A 16,943-nucleotide genomic window follows, 5' to 3' on the forward strand; every position below is an offset into this window, starting at 1 on the left:
TCAGTTCAGAAGAGTATTTGCATTTACATGATTAATATCAGCTACACCTTGACATCTTTCTTTTTAAGAAAACATTTCCTGATTGATCGATATTTATCCAGTATTGATTAGGCCAAAGTAAAACAAGATTACAACAGCCTGATTTTCATTACTTTCAATATTAATCCCATTAATTATTTTAAATAATTTTATTCAAGTTCTCAATATTTAAATACTCGCCACTTTTAGTCTCTTTTCCACAAACGCCTTTATGACTTCAGATTCCGCTTATGCAGTGTCACAAAAACAAAACAGACGAGCACTTGCTGCTGCCCCAACTCTATTAATCCAGCTGTCCACCACAATTCATAGCATTTTGCTAATTCACAACAATTTTTGTAAAAATGAACAGCTAAACAGATTTGAACAAAACTCATATAAGTTGCGTAGAATATAACTAAGTATAAGTATAAAAGTATTTATTCTGTTTGGAGTTACATTCAAATTTGTTTAACCATTCATTTTTTCCAATGATTTTTTTGCACCACCCATTACAAAATAACACATGTACATTCAAATTATAAATATGGATATGAACGTACTGCACTCTATCCCACACTCTACTTTCTGAGACGCTGCTTCTTAAATACTGCATTCACCATGAGACAAAACCCACTCCAACAGACATGTTATTGTAATGCCAATTTGTAATAACTGAAACCTATCATTAGTACCTTTAATGCAGATAAGAGAAGCCAAAACTTACTCCTAGCCAAGCCAGCACCCAGTGGGGCTGCGTTAAGCACTGTCAGAGCATAATGTGGGGGAAGTGATGCTTTACATATTGCTGTGATGAAGGCATCCCGTGGAGTCTGTAGGTCCAGGCACCCACACAGGCTTGCAAAGGTTTGGATTGCTTTTAGAACATTTTCAGAAGCAGATTCATCTGTGCTGTAATCAAAAAGTTTACCAAAGGCTTATTTCTTAAACACTATGCACACTTTTACTGAAGTTTCACAGTGAAAAATACACTGAAATAAGCCTGACAGCACATAGCACTATTTAATCTCATCAGAAAATGAAAAGTCTGTACACAAAGGCTGCCATACCTTGTCTGATGCCATGAGATGAAGTATAAAGAACACCTTATGAATGCCAGTATACTCCAAAGAGTACGCCTTTCCAATCTCATTTCAACAAAATTTATGTTTAATATGTTGTTAAAAATCAATAAAATATCAGTACCAAGTTCAACTAAGACTGGAATAAAAAGATTAAAATTAGGAACCTGTAGACATTGCAGTGAGTAATGAATTAATATGGATCTGCTGCATTCATCGACTTTAATTCTGAATCGATAATGACAAACTTGTAATAGGATTTGGTGATTCTTATAGTTGCTGTGCAATACCTTGCATCAATTAGAGGACTCAGGGCTGCCAACAGACCACACCAACTGGAGTTAATTAGCTGTGAATGCAGTTCCCTCTCCTCTTCACTACCTTGATATATCACAGTTTCTGGCTCTTCACTTCCACTGGGAGGACCTCCTTCAATTGTCAGTGCAATGGAACGAATTATATCCAGCAGACATGCATATGCCACAGATATGCCATACCCATCAGGTATTGCAGGAGGGTCAATTTTGTCCAGCATTTCTAAGCTGTCAACAGAAACAAAATGGTCACTGTGGCATTCCATTTAGAGCACTGGATATAAACACTAAAATGAGGATAAACTTAAACAGATGAAATTTAACTATGATCTTATTGACCTTGGATCAGTTAAACTCAACATTAAATTGAGGAAAATAAAATGGATATTAAATAATTTCAGTCACTGAAACCACACGAAAGTGAAACATGTTTATGCAACACAAAGTTTTTCTTTTTGCATGTCAGAGACAAACTTCCATTTACCATCCACAAACTGGAAGAATCTCACTGTGGAAACAATTTTATATTCTACCAGCAACGATGAAGTTTAGCTGTACTGCATTTAGAGCCTCACAAAAATAAGTCACATTAAATAACACACATCTCCTTGCACATTGCAACTGAAAGGATATGAAACCCATATTTTACATATTCTAGACAATTTTTATAAATTTTCAATTTTAAAAATACATTCATCAGATCCACAAGTTTGTTTAATAGCACCTTACTATATAGTTGGTGCAACTTAATCAAGGTAAGATAAGTCGAACAAGTGGTCCAGATGGATGAGGCAAGGAATACATCATTTTGGTGGTGAAACCACTAGGGTCAAATACATGATGACAGATATAAAATGGCTAATGATAGGATTCTGTTGTAATGGTAGCTGAACTTTTTGTTTCAGTACTTACTATGTTGATTTAGCCTGACCACTGGAGAATGTAACAACAACAGGAAGCCACACCCCTCTAGAAAAGAAACCTGGCTGCGGGGAGATTCCAGGACCAACAGGCATGCCAGCAAGCAGAGCTGGAGGCTGTCCTTGTGCTACTGGAGCTGCTCCACCTGTATCATTCAAATTTCAGGACAAACTTCATGACCTTTACCGCCTTCATCATGTGGTGTTACATTATGTAATATTTTGTTTGATCTCACAATTAAGAACCAAAAATCATGTTGTTACACATCACAAGCTTTGGCTACAATGTGGACATTTATCAGATGCAATTAAGCATCATTCCAATTTAAGAACTTTCATATTTATGACAGTTTCTATATTGGAATAAGATCTTAATTATGTCTGAAATGCATGAAAACATAACTCTGTTGGCTGATAGTGAATGTTAACAAAATATTTCACAGAACAGAGCTATACCAGTAAAAACATCATGTCTCCAAGAAAATTCTTTACTTACTTAGTGGACACAACTGAGCAATAATACATTCTGAAGATAAGTACTATACCTGCCAGAATGTTTTCATAAAGGATCTATATTTGTTACATGATTCACCACAACGTATGTGAAAATGCCCCGAGCCGCATGTTGTCAAGCTCCGTTTTACTGCATACTGACATTCACATATCTTGCATTATTTACATTAAAAAGTTGTAAAAACTGTAAACAAATTATTTTCAAAGTGGGCTAAAAAAAAGAATATATGTTAGTGCACAAGTATGGCTGGCATATCTAGACAAAAAGTTATAACATATATGAAATTATCATTATAAAATATTTGTCATTAAAATATAATAATTTTTTATGCAATATCAAATGCTTTATTACCTCCCCCTACTGCAGTCTGACCCATAAGCTGAGGGTTCACAAAGAGTGACTGGACATATGCTCCTAAAGAATTCACAATGTCCTGAAAGATGTTTGTTGCATGTGCTTTTAAGTCATAACACTTGCAAAAGGACTTAAGCAACTCAGGCTGCACAGTCATCTTATGTAACACTTCTAGTGCCAGAGACCTCTGCCATACAGGTTTATCTGGATCCAGGAACTTCACAATCAGAGACAGAAATATCTCGCACTCTGTTACCTGAAACAGAATCACCAACACAGTCTGACAAACGTTGAGATATGATGAGGTCGAGTGATACAACGTAGTAAAGAGAGGGTGTGATGATATAAGATATACATATGCACAGAAACACACACATTCAATTTTTAAAGACATCATAAAGGCTCTAAGGACATACTTTGTAACACAAAGCTATTTCCAAAAACAATGATGCCTAATACCTTTCTACGATTCAATGACTGGACTATCTGCTCTGAAAACAGGACAGCAAGACTTCCCTGAACACAGCAGATGCTTCCAGAACACCGAGAACAGTAGTAACTGGATATGCTGATATTAAGACAACATGACACGCAACATTATACTGGTTTCAGAGTTTTTCAAATTTAGGATACACTATATGGTTCTAAATCAATTCTCTGATTTCATATTTCCCCCAAGTTTAAGATTAAAATCTCCTGTCTGCTAAATAAAAGTATGGAGAGTCTGCTGAAAAATTTAAAATTATGTCAGGGCCAAAGAATCTAAAATCAGCAGCACAGGATCACAGTCCTGCATTTGTTTTTACAATAAGAAAGTGCCAGTGTTGCTAGTGTAAGCTAAACTGCCAGACTGCACTCACATTCAATTTTATGATGGTTTTTCTATGGGCTGTGTTCACTATTACACAGCATAGTTTCTTTTCACACTGTGAACAGCTTTGTTTGGCACAGAACTAAACCACATTAAGTTGTGTTAATTTTGACAATATTGTAATTGAAAGTAGCAACCAGCAGCAGAAGGGAGAATATGTGGCTTAGTACAGGAGGAAATGATTCTTCTTAAGAGCAGGGATGAAAGCAGAATCTCTATTCATGGTTCACAGATTTTCTAGGGTTAGGGATCTGCTGGCTGCACCAAAGAGACTGTATCTTGCCTTACCAAAAGACTGTGGTAACGTTGGATGAGGATGGATACCACACGCAGAAGTCTCATACTGATGGGAAAATACGGTTTGTCTAGGGGTGTTGCCTGTTGTATGCTGGCCGGAACAGAACTTCGGTACTTTATGTTCGGAGAAAACAACTTTATTACCAATGCGCACACACGCTCTTTCAGTAAAAAACTGAACTCAGGATGCTGGAAGAGAAATAAGGATTAATAACATAAAATTAATCAGCTGGTTCAAATGTCTGAGGTAGACAGCAATGTGACCTTATAAGACTACTTTTTTCCTCTCATGAAGGGAAAGAAGGCTAAAAACAGCAAAAGCTGCTTAAAAACATTTTGATTAAAATATTTTCCTTTATGATTTCTTCCCCTGATTCCCATTTTAATGTATAAACATTACTTTATTCCTTCTAATAATGTTATCTTTGTTAATTATTTTACAGATTATTATGATGTCTACTGCTATTTATTTATCACATAATCAATGTAAAAGCCAATAATCATTCTAGTGCTGTAAATTATTTAGGCTTTGAAGTTAGATGTCTTCTTGGCTGATGCATCACACAGTCTGGTAGAAGTTTACCAATGTTTTGGGAAGTACTTGCTGTCTCCATCATCAGATGATGGAGGTGGCAAGCACCTCTGAAACATTGGTAAACTTCTACTGGACGACACAGTACAACTCAGAAGACAACCATCTTCATACCCAATGCCATGAGAACCTGAAATGTCAGTAATTAAATTATGTAGATTTAAAATAATCAAGGATTATGTTCTGTACAAGCAACTTCTTAAGAGTACTTTATTCTAAAACTATTTAATTACCTGAAAGAAAGCTGATGAAAAATTTGTAAGCACAGACTCCAGCAGTTCTAGACCAAAGGTCCTTGTCATCTCTGTCATGCCAATCAACCAGTATGGCTGATCAGCATTCACCAGCTGAACCAAGTCCTGGAGGTAAAAATTATACTGTGTTACACACTGAAAAATATAAGGTCACTGCAGATATGGTTGACATTTTGGTAAGCAGTAATGTAACTTTCTTTAAAGTAACATAATTTATTTTTTCATTTAATTATTAATTAATTACAATAACTAACACTTCAAAATGTACATCAGTCATAAACTAATTATCATTAATGTGAGATCTAAAACTGCATTCTGCTGAGAAACAAATATTCATACAAGACTCAAGTTTCTGAAGCAAAGATAATGGAGCCAGTACATTCCTCCACAGTGTTGGTATCTGCCTACAAGTCCAAATTGTGTTACAACCAAGCACACCAGCACTGATAACAAACATCCACATTAATGTTTAAATAGGCTAATTCATTTTGTAAATGTTGATCCATAAGCCTGTTCTTCACTTAGATTTAGAATACTTACTGCAGCATTGTCCTGTATGCTGATTTTATTTGACAACATTCAATAATAATCACAAAAATTGATTAGGTTTTGAAAATAATTCACATCTTATCTCAATTACAGTTTCTACATGCTTGGAAAAGACCTGTGAACAGTTTGAAAGCATTGTTATGCTACTGTGACAGACAAATGTGAGCACACACTGAACAATAAATACTTTTTACTCTTGCATGACAGAATGATTCAATATGTCACTAGCCATATGTGTAACATATGAAAAAAAAGCATTACTGAGAATGTCATAGGGCTATCTGAGGCATAACAATGTAATATGTTCTATATTAAGTTGTCCTGATTACAGTGTGGTCAAAGGGATAAATTCTATAACTAAACACAGACATTTAAGAAACGTTACTTAAAGCTTGGTACAGTTCAACTGTTAGATTGTGTTTTGTTTCACGTTACCTGAAACATGAGATATGCATCTGCAGCACAGGGTCGGAGTCCTTTAGGCGCGACGTTACTCGGAACTTTGAGTTCCTCTAAATTCACCTCCTTTTTGGCTGATTCTTTTGTCCTGAAATACTCATCCTCAGCCACCACACGCTCGAACACCAACGATACCAACTGCCTCACTGTTGCTCCTGCAGTATTTATGGTAGTAGAATCTTTTGTGAAATGAAGTCTAAAGCAAAGCACCAAATTCTGTAACAATCACCCACAAATGGCTTTAGTTTCATGTCAGAAATGTGTTACAGAAAGATACTCTATGATCTGCTTATTCTTAGGTACTTATAGGCTAAACTCTGTTCAGTATTTATGCCACATAAACTTGCAACACACATATAAAGTATAAATACTATGTAATACAATATTTAATCAAGCATAAATGCATATACTTTTATTGCATTTCAAATTTTAATGTTATAAACCTGTGAAAATTTCCCAAAATTTTGGTATACATATAAAAAAGCCTTTGAGAGTAAAGTACTTCACTTTTGTCAACAAAGTGATATGAATATGTTTACCATCAGTCATTTTAGCTGAAGATACCAACATGCCTCATCATTAACATCACTATTTTATCATTGGACTGCATTACAAATGCTCTTTAACACATTACTAAATCAAATATCCACAGACAATAGTGCAAAAGATTCAAAACTCTCACTGTTGTGGGGGGAGGGGGTGTTTGTCTGAAATTATTTTAAAAAATAAATCCCAAATAACTTTATCACAACAGAGGAGAGCAAAATTATGGAACTAAATATGGTATATACACAGAATACCCAAACTAAAGCAGCGTAAGTTATGTGCATTCTGTGTGTAACAAAATTTATTTTACAAAACTTGGTGTCTAATCTGTCTGATATTATCAACTCTGGAACCAATTTGTTTCTTTCTAAAACTTTTTCTTATCCACTCAGGATATTTTGGGTAGCTTCATCATCAAATTGAATAAGTAGAAAAAGTTACATTCAAATTTTGTCCACCGGTAAGAAAAAGTGTTTTGCAGACGGACAAGCTTACACCTAGAGCACTGCAGATGGAGACAGCATGATCCTCCAAAATGTTGGTATCCACCTAAAAGTCCATTTGACATTGCAACCAAGACCAACATCAACATTTTCACTGCCATAAGAACCTCAAATCTTATACAGATTCCACCTTTCAAATGGTTATGTATGTATGTATGAGTACGTAGTATTATTTACTGAACAAATAGCTGTGAAAGACATTTCCTTGAAATAATGCATACTCTAGCAAGTGTGTCTCCATGCACCACTGTGTTTGTGGTCAGCAGCAGTGTTACACTCTGGAGTACTTTCACCTCCTCAATGCCTGATTCCATGAGCATCCAAAGTGTATCCGTAATATACCGGGCTCCCTTTTGGTCCACTGCCTGTTGCATCATCAGTTTCTGTACCACCCCTAGACAAATCTACAAACACAAACACTTGTAGATTAGTATCTTTACCTGAGGTAGACAAACAATCAGTAATCTGATGAGGAAGTATTTGCTAAAATGTTATTGCAAGTGTTATGGTTACATATAAAATTTCCACTTACAAAGGTAAAAATGTTTCCTCATATGGATATTTAACAGAATGTGTGCTCAGAAGCTTTTATACATCTAAGGATGAACTGAGAGGTAAAAATCAAGCAAGAAGTTCCTACTTACATGGATCACCAAATGCTTACCACCCAAACTTTCGCACCAGAATTGATCCAGCACTAACAAACCCCACCAACATCTGAGGCAACTACATACACATGTTTCTCTGATCTTATGTTCCTCGTATTGATGATGACAAATTACCTGCTTATTCAACTTTGTTCAGTACACATTACACAAAATCAAGGACAAAATACCAGAAACAGCTGTTCTGATGTAAAACCACTATATCAACCATGAAAGCATCATACGTCATCAAAATTATTTATCTCTGTCTTTCATAGTAAAAATTCCAGGGCATGACTATTCTTCCTTTCCCCCAGAAAATATATTTTTATGGCGCACGTTAGTTAAATGAGCTGGAGTTTGATCCCTAGCAGGGCAAAGAACTTTTCTTCTAACCTCTGTATCCAGACTGGCTCTGGGGCCACCCAACCTCCTGTCCAATGGGTACCAGGGCCTTTTCCTGAGATTAAATTGCGGCTAGGGCATGACGCTGACCACTCACCCCTATCTAGTGGCAAGGTCAAGAACAAGTAGGAACTATACTTCCTCTCCTCTCAGATACCTCCATGGTATCTAATATGGCAGCTTTACTTTACTCTTTAGTATAAAGCCCTCAAATTATTACATATGCACTGCAGTACACTGAACATGGGCCCTCCATGCAGTGCTACTGCCCGCTAGTCACCGTACGACACCTTGATCTGGGTTACCTTCAACACTGAATCAGATGATATGACCCCACTGCAAGGCTTTCCAGTTTGGTGCACTCAAATACTCCACAGAAACATGTATGAATAATTTCATGTGTTCACCAGTGCATATATTCCAGTTTCACACATCACACACTCAAACATGTTTAAATGGGAACATATTACATTAAACACCTGTATCAATACAAAGGCAAGAATTGGTGCTTTTATCAAGTGATACTACTTTTCATTTATGGGTGGAAAGCATTTACTGATCTTCTTTCACAGCAGCTTTTGTTTCAGTCTGCCCACATGAATTTTAAATTGCTCAGGCAACTCTGTACACACACTAAAAACAATTAACATGTAGCCACAAAATAATACAAATAATGCAATTAACTCTGTGTATGTGCATGTTGTTTAAATGATAAGATATTGCACTTCTTACAATAACAATTTTGTAATCACTGAAAACTTGCAAATGAAAAAAAGAACTCGGCTGCATTATCCATACACTATGATTCCTGTATTTTAGTCCATAAAAAATTAGAAGTTAATGAAAACTACCAGAAATGCTGGTCTCAATTTCAAAATATGCAAAAAACATGAAATATAATTATATAATTCTAATCATGAAGCTAATGGTCTTACCTTTACAATCTTAGGGTCTTTTGTTTCACAGCCTTGTACTAAGGGATAGAGAATTTGGTTGACTATGTAAAATACTGGTGTTTGAGGGTTTGCACTGGCATTTCTGAGCTTCACAATGCCTTCCTCACATGACTGCAAGCAAATCACATATTAAGTCAACAATTAAATACAAATAAGTACAATTGTGAGAATTTATAAAGAAAACAAACACTGTAATGGTGTACATTAAACAATGCTGAAATAAGAAATAGGGGAACATCAGATATTTTGTTAAAATAACCAAATTGGTTATTAATCGCTTCAGTTTTTCTCCATGTGTCTAACATACTTACAAGACAAAATACAACACATCTACACACAAAAAACTTGTAAACCTGAAATACAAACTTCGAACATAACCCCTCTTACTCTAAGGAATAGGGGTCAGACAAAACCACTGATTAATGCAGTATTACGTTTAATTAACTTACTTCTTTGATCTGAGGGAACTTCTTTTTAGTCTCTATGGATAAATTCTTCAAGTCATTTTGCAAAGTTTCTAGAAATTTCTGTGCCGTTTCGTTCCCTGTTGTTCCACTACCACACGCCATTTTAAAAATTAAAGAAAATTTGGGATATATATTACTACAAATAGTATGTTTAGGGCTACTGTCTAACACACATAAATGTTCATTCCTGTCACTTTGCAGAATCACGAGAAATTATGAAAATTAACCTTGTTTCTAAATTTCATAAACATTTTCTTTACAGCTGAGTTGGCAATGCACAACACAACCAACAATATTAAGAGTATTTAGTCAGGTAGACCAACTGCAGCGGAAGAAGGCCCAATGAATACACTGCATATATTACAGAATCTAAACATCACCAGCTTGGGTTCTCATGACTATAGTTACATATTATGTTTATGTCACAACAAATTGCTCACAGTTTGGGCTATTACACCTTTTTGAACTTGGAAAGTTCCAGCTACAATCATGCAGAAAAAGTATGATGAATTTAAAGAGAATTTTGAAAAGTGCGTAGTATATTCTCAAGGGTCAGTTTGAAAGGTCGAAAGAAAATAAAGATGAAGTTGTGTGGTTAGACGATAACAAAATTACCCTCGATCCTCTGTGCACATTGGGCATAACCGCCTGTATTAAATAACAGAAGATAGGGTGGATAGATTTTCTTTACATTTGGTGGGGATTCCTCCAAATTCTTAATTTTTAATATCCTCCATGAGAATATACCGAAGTGACGGATGCTCAAATTCGTGGGGTGATAGGATGAGCCTTCGCCATAACACGTACCAATGATCTTCAGCTACGAGTGACGATATGAGACCATAACTTAGAAAAATAGTGCCCTAGACCTAGGCATGTCGATTTTGAGGTTTTCACGGCGGTGAGTCCCAATTTGGATGTCTTCTGGGTTCAGCGTCCTATAGTCTGGTAGAAATTTAACATCGTTTCAGAGGTCTTTGCTGCCTCCATCATCAGGGCGATGACTCATCGCGCTGATGATTGAGAAAGCAAAGACCTAATGACTACACGACACTACACCCGGAAGACAAAATATCTTCCGCCTATGTATGTAATCTATGCCCGGACTGTCGTATTTTGGTCATGACAGAGAAGCAGGATGATTCAATCTGTGGACGAGGGCAAAGAAATTTTTAATTTTAATCTAAGATGAATTCTGTTATCGATGATGTTAAACTGCATTGTTATCACGGCAGGTGTCGTAATGAAACGTCGGTGAAATGCGCTTACAGCTCCATTACTAGTATCCGATTTGTAGAATAGCATGTCAGAAGACGAAGAAGTGGTGTTTGAGGTAAAAACGTTTATATCGTGTTGTCTCCTGTCATATCAGGTTATGTCCGTCGTCATATGTGTTATGACGTGACGCCGTGTGGACTTGGTGTGTACCAACATTCCGGAGAAACATGCTCCCACTGCCCCTATAGCCCAGAATTATGTGGTATTAGGTTCCTCCAAATCGTTGGTTTTCACCATTAAGTCCATGCGACGTTAGAACCCGTTAGATCCCCTTGGCCATCTTCACAGCCGCAAAATCCCCCAAATTTCACTTATTAGTTTAGGTTATACCAATTTAAATTGTGCAGTTAAATCTCACCGATAATTATAACCACAAGCCCTTTGCACAGTACCATGTACCACTTCTATTATGTGGTCAGAATCAGCATGCTAATATTCTAACACATTGACCCATTCTCAATTTTATGATTGTTAAATGTTGCTACAATAGCACCTGTTGAAGTACTCTTGAAACAGTAATTTCATTGCAGGGGCATGAACTTCATAATTACTTATGCCAACAAGGATTTACAGATTTTGAGGTGGTGCGATGCAGCACTTCAGTTCAGGATCCTGAGACCAAGAAATCTGAAATTGTAAGGCACCAGGTATGTTGCCAAATTAAATAAATGTACTGCAGTAACAGTTGTTACTGTTCTTTCTATCTCTACATTGTCGGTGTTGGTCTCATCTTTAGGGCTGAAGTGCACTTAAACCCTGGAGATGGAGATTATGTTTCTCCACAATTATAGTCTCTACTTAAAAGTCCACAAAGCAGTTCAACCCAGAACACTACTTCACATATGTCTGTATATCATTTTGCTCTTGTATGTACCAGTGCTTTATATATGATATTCCTGAATTGTCTTGAGTAGGATCAGTTATTAGCTAGTAAAACAAAACAGTGACATTTTGAGGTACAGATTTTAACTAACTAACTAACTACTAGATGGCTTACAGAACCTGAAGGTTCATCACTGAACTCACTAATCCTAATCCTTGGAAGAGAACAAGAATAAAAAGAAATAACAGTGCTATCCAAAAGCACTCATGTGGATTAAATCAACATCAAAAGAACATGAAGAATTCCACAAATCAGTGCAGCTGCAAACATGGTTCTCCAGCTAATATGCTTGTAATTTTTTATAATTTCATTGAGTTTATCAATTCTCATCCTTTAGACATTTTTATGTAACCTGAACATCATCCTGTGTGATACACTAACTTGAGATAAAGCACCCTCATGCTGTATGCTTCTGGTATTATTAAGGATGTTACATCAGTATTATACATGGAAGCTGTGTAGATTACTTTTCAAGAGAGGCCATTAATAGGTGGGATTACAGTATATTAGAACAGTTTTTAATCTGATTGGAAAATAGCTAGTAATTGTCTAATTAGATGTGCATTACAGGAAGAAATCTCTTGTATTATTGTAGTGAATTTACAGTTGTTTTTTTTTCAAAGTTGTGGGCTGCTTTTAAAGGAGTGTTACAACCACTGATACCAAAATGGTGGATGCCACATAAGAAGGTACAGTATTTGAGTGTTATTTTCAGTGAATAATTTCTTGCACTGATATCACGAGCTATTGTAATTATAATAGAGCCTCACTAAGACTACATAAGCTTGTGTATATGAGGGACACCTTCATAACTGTGTGGATCACTGTGCTCTTTAAGCACAGCTGTGCTTTCATCAGTCATTAATTAACATTTGCTTATTAACAAAGTACACCAGTTAAAGTCTGTAGTGGCATACAATGGAAACATTATTTCAGTTCTATATTAGTTTACTGATATCAAGTATAATGAATATTGTTATCATATAAAATATATATTATATATACTTGCTATTCATTGTAGACATGGCTTGTTGTTTGTGATGTAGAATTTTGAAAATGGCTGTTCTCATGAATTTGTTTATATATTAAAAAACTCATTATTGGAATTTTCTTTGATAATAATACATCAGATCAGCAATAAAGTTGTTATTGTGTTCTTCATATTGTTGTATGCATGATGCAAGTTACATTTACAGAATTTGCATTAATTTCTAAACATGTTACACATGCACACTTTAAGAATCAGTATTGAAGACGGTTTCATTCACAGAAATTAGCCTCCCTTCAGATGGAGATAGAAATTATTTTGAGGAGTGGATTGTTGTTGGATGATGACAGTCACTTTCTGGAAAGTCTTGATCTTCCAACAGATTTTATGAATGACAAGCCATTGTGGTGAGTTAATTTAAAAATAATTATATAGTATGAAACTTACTCAAAGGAACTGAAACTCCCGTTGTAGATGTTATGTACTTGGAATGAAAGTAAATTTTGAAATAAATCAGTATATTTATGTTGTTGGCTATTTTTTCAAGCAAAAAATGTATAGAAACATTCCTTGGCAAAAAGTAGTTCACAGATTTTACAAATTAGTATTTTAGAATTCTTTGAAGGAAGACAGGTGTTAGTAAATCTAGTGACTCCATTTCTGCTTATATTGCCATGACCAGATTTTTTCTCAACGCATATTTGTTTTTAGTATTATATTCTCTTCATTTCATTCACTCAAAACCTCATCATTTTTAAATTCCATACCAAACTCCACTTTGTCCATAATTTTGCTTTGTCAACACAACTCTAGCTTTATATTTGTTTGTCTTCCATGTTATCTTTCAAACCATTTCTATTAAAATATTCTTTGCACCAAAACAAAACCAATATTTCAGTTCATTTATGTCCTGGTTATATTATTTTATTATTTGTGGCTATCTAACAAGTAGGTTCATGGTGAGGTATGATATGGTGATACTGATATGAGGTGCATATACACTGATGAGTGTTGTATTTCACCTATGTATTGTATGTGTATCATCCATAGTTAAAATTCATTACTTCCTTCTAGGACTGAAATATCCCTTCTCCACGGAATATTACTTTGTGGTACCATGTTCATATGGAAGAGAAAAGTTATTCATGGACTTTTCCCAGTTCTTTACTCCTTGCTTGCTGCAGAACACGTCCTCAGTAATTGGCACTTCTCAATGCAAAGAACCAGGATGTCTGATGCAGTGACGAAACTGCTCAGCTGCTGTAAAGATCTGTACTTCCTTCAGAGAAAGTCATTGCATTTTGTGCAGGAGAATGAGCTTCTTTTCAGGGGATTTACACTGTAAGTGGCAACAGTGAATTTTATAATATTATTTATAATTGCTATAAAAGTAAAATAATCATGCTGTGCTAGAATGATGATAAACATCTTCATTTAACATCATCCTTTACTGTACAGGAACAGGCAATTTAACCCCCATACTATGGGCTTGCCAACAGGCCTTTAACTTAAGGTCAATACTGACAAGACATTTCAGATGTGTGTACCAGCTCCATCATCAGGGTGGAGAGCACTCTGAAATGTCAGTCGCTATCTACCAGACTACTTAGCACAACATTGCAGAAGGAATGCATCTTCATGCAGTTTATTTGTCTTCCTTCCACATTTTACAGAGCAAAGACTTCAAGTGTAGCATTTTGCTTAGAAAGCACAACTGCACCATGTCTGGCCAAGAAGTGGTATGTCATGTCAGGTCTCAGAGTGTTAATTGCTCGGTCTACACTTGAAGCTATAAATACCCTGCAGATCTGTACAAAAACACTTGTGATGAGCTGTCCACTGTCTGGCCAGTTGGATAAAAGTAACCATTACTTAGCATTCCTTGGCAAAGAAGGACTGGGGATTGCAGAAATCAACACTGATGAAGGTACTGAATTGCCACTTGGAATACTGAAGGTAAACACAATGTTTCAGATCTAATTATTTAAATTGTATAGTGTAATTATAAGACGTCTACACTTGTGGTTTACGAAATTGTTTCCCTGGACCACTTGAAAATTACTGAGGGTCTTGGCAGATCATTTAATTATTTTTGTGCCATTTGTTTAATAATTGTAATGCACTGTGCTACAGATGCTGAGTAATTTATTCCACAAACATGATGGGACTTTTGTTAATATAGAGTATAAATTATTGCAGAAACATTTAATGGCTTATTAATTATATCTTTTTTCAGAAACTACATGAAGTGTATGTTCTCCTTCAGTCAGAATTCCTTAGGCGCCTAGCTCTTTGTTTTCTAGTGAAATTGTGGAAAGATGCAAGACAGAATATACTTCCAGTTTTCACTCTTGTAAGTGATGTGTCTGCTAAATTTAGTGAATATTTAAGTAATTTGAATCAGGATTATAAATTCTTTAGTTGCTATGGTTTAAGTGCTGTTGATGATACGTCTTTGAAAATGCCTAAGAGGAAGCCGTGGAGATACTTCAATGCTTATGTTGGAATACACAGTGCGCGATTACATCTACAGGGCATGCTGCATAGAACAAAGGAGATTGAGGAATTACTGGAAACTCATACTGATGAGACTGAAGCTGCTGAAAACAACACACTTTCCCAAAATTTGAAGAATGCATTAACTGACATTGTCACAGAACTTCATTCTTGTACGAGTTGTTTACAGGTAGCAATAAGTCAGTTTTCAGTGCTGAATCAACCATCTGCACAGTATTCTGCCATAAAGGCATCTGAGATATTAAACCATAATAAAAGTGAAGAAAAACAGAAGCCTATTGTAGTGGGGTTCACTGATTTAGATCCCCAAATAGAAGATGAAGTTTTTGAAGCAGTTATCAGTCATGGTAACACTGGCTTTGATGACGATGATGATGGTAATTTGATGTCTCTAAATGCTGCAGACAGAATTAAATGTCAGCTGGAAAAGGAATGTTCTGACAGAATGCTTTTGGAACTGAAGACAGTTCTCATTCATAAGGCTCATGAATGGGAAGAGAGAGAGGCCAAGGCACTCAGAAAAAAAGGTATACAGAGTGCAGAAAAGGCAGATATTGAAGACAGAGTTACTGTAGAATCATCAGAAAGTGTCTTGCATTTTGACCGTGACTATAACAGTGGAGCAGTACCTGAAAGAGCAGATAGGCATGTCAGTCTAAGCGAACGGCTGAATCAGGGAAAGATTGTTGCTGCTACGCTAGAGACTATGGAACGTGACAACAGCATAGTGAATGATCCTTTCACTTCATTAGCAATGAAACCAGAAGGGAACTGGCCTTTACCAAGACTAAAAACAGGAAAACTATTCAGTTCTGGTATTGTAACTTCAAGTAATGTTGAAGCATGTCACACAGCAGGAGAACACGTTAAGACTTTGATTGTCGGGGCTTCTGCAGTTCAACCTAAGTATGCTGGCTATGATGTCAGTGAAGAAACTTTCAGTGGATCAGGTGAGAACTCTAGCAGCAGTGAATCAGAGAACATTGACTAGTAAAATATGGTAAATAAATTATTTATATTATTTATAATGCATGACAGTTTATTTTTTAATCATTCATGGAAAACAGCCACTGGGGATAAATCTGCATTTCCTATAAAAGACTGGTAAAATGTAATATTTTTGTCAGATATCATGTCTTATTCTGTGGCAATAGAAACACTTATGTTTAGTGAGAAAGATTTTACAAATACATTTCCTATTAGAGCATTCTTAACATGTTTAGGTCTTAGGGATATAATAAACTGAGTTTTTATACATTCAGCTGAAGGTAAGCATTTCTAGAGTGTCAACAGAATTATTTGGAACAAGCCCATCTTATAACAACATGCAATTCAGTATTATTGCAATTATTGCCTTATTCTAAATCCTATCATTCTAATACTGTAGTTGACTGTAAATTACTGTCATTATTTTGTAATTTATTTATATATTAGAAATAAGTATTGTATTTGTGCTATGACATGTTGTACATCCTTGATCTAAGCCTATGAAGGATCTATGGAATGTAAATAAATTCTATTCTATTCAGAAA

At 35.7% G+C, this 16,943-nt stretch overlaps 2 protein-coding genes across 6 annotated transcripts in view; one reads left to right on the plus strand and one right to left on the minus strand.

Annotated features, from left to right (window-relative positions):
• Window positions 1–10,671, minus strand: part of mon2 (Mon2 homolog, regulator of endosome-to-Golgi trafficking) — a 30,246-nt gene extending 19,575 nt beyond the window's left edge. Inside the window, exons 1-10 of one of the 2 annotated variants that reach the window (XM_087355926.1) lie at window positions 10,553–10,671; window positions 9,258–9,389; window positions 7,495–7,677; window positions 6,201–6,440; window positions 5,196–5,321; window positions 4,362–4,559; window positions 3,200–3,458; window positions 2,327–2,480; window positions 1,391–1,642; window positions 746–930 (exon numbers count right to left, since the gene is read on the minus strand). In XM_087355926.1, coding sequence (XP_087212052.1) covers window positions 746–930; window positions 1,391–1,642; window positions 2,327–2,480; window positions 3,200–3,458; window positions 4,362–4,559; window positions 5,196–5,321; window positions 6,201–6,440; window positions 7,495–7,650 — 1,570 coding nt within the window. In that variant the 5' untranslated portion in view covers window positions 7,651–7,677; window positions 9,258–9,389; window positions 10,553–10,671. Of the gene's footprint in view, window positions 1–745; window positions 931–1,390; window positions 1,643–2,326; window positions 2,481–3,199; window positions 3,459–4,361; window positions 4,560–5,195; window positions 5,322–6,200; window positions 6,441–7,494; window positions 7,678–9,257; window positions 9,390–9,727; window positions 10,073–10,552 lie in introns of those variants that run through there. The other variant, XM_087355925.1, reaches the window with a different exon arrangement.
• LOC110833200 (vezatin) lies at window positions 10,124–16,943 on the plus strand. 4 transcript variants are annotated; one of them, XM_022070961.2, is made up of 8 exons: window positions 10,124–10,245; window positions 11,554–11,670; window positions 12,530–12,595; window positions 13,177–13,301; window positions 13,969–14,235; window positions 14,568–14,850; window positions 15,131–15,247; window positions 15,428–16,943. In XM_022070961.2, the coding sequence occupies exons 1-8, from the start codon at window positions 10,159–10,161 to the stop codon at window positions 16,400–16,402; spliced, it is 2,037 nt and encodes a 678-aa protein (XP_021926653.2). In that variant the 5' UTR covers window positions 10,124–10,158; the 3' UTR covers window positions 16,403–16,943. The 4 variants fall into 4 exon arrangements, with proteins under 4 accessions (XP_021926653.2, XP_021926649.2, XP_021926650.2 ...); XM_022070957.2 differs by having other exon boundaries at window positions 15,131–16,943; XM_022070958.2 differs by having other exon boundaries at window positions 11,554–11,658; window positions 15,131–16,943.

The sequence above is a fragment of the Zootermopsis nevadensis genome, unplaced genomic scaffold (assembly GCF_977971745.1).
Source record: "Zootermopsis nevadensis isolate Lab colony 2312 unplaced genomic scaffold, Znev_1.0 Znev_ptg000025l, whole genome shotgun sequence".
Taxonomy (NCBI): Eukaryota; Metazoa; Arthropoda; class Insecta; order Blattodea; family Termopsidae; genus Zootermopsis; species Zootermopsis nevadensis.

What these genes read in the sequence shown, in the direction of transcription:
- LOC110833200 (XM_022070957.2), top strand. Translation starts at nt 10,159, where the DNA reads ATGTTTATGTCACAACAAATTGCTCACAGTTTGGGCTATTACACCTTT. An exon ending in GGTGGATGCCACATAAGAAG is followed by an intron (nt 12,596 to 13,176) that starts GTACAGTATTTG and finishes TTTCATTCACAG; the next exon opens with AAATTAGCCTCCCTTCAGAT. An exon ending in CTTTTCAGGGGATTTACACT is followed by an intron (nt 14,236 to 14,567) that starts GTAAGTGGCAAC and finishes CACATTTTACAG; the next exon opens with AGCAAAGACTTCAAGTGTAG.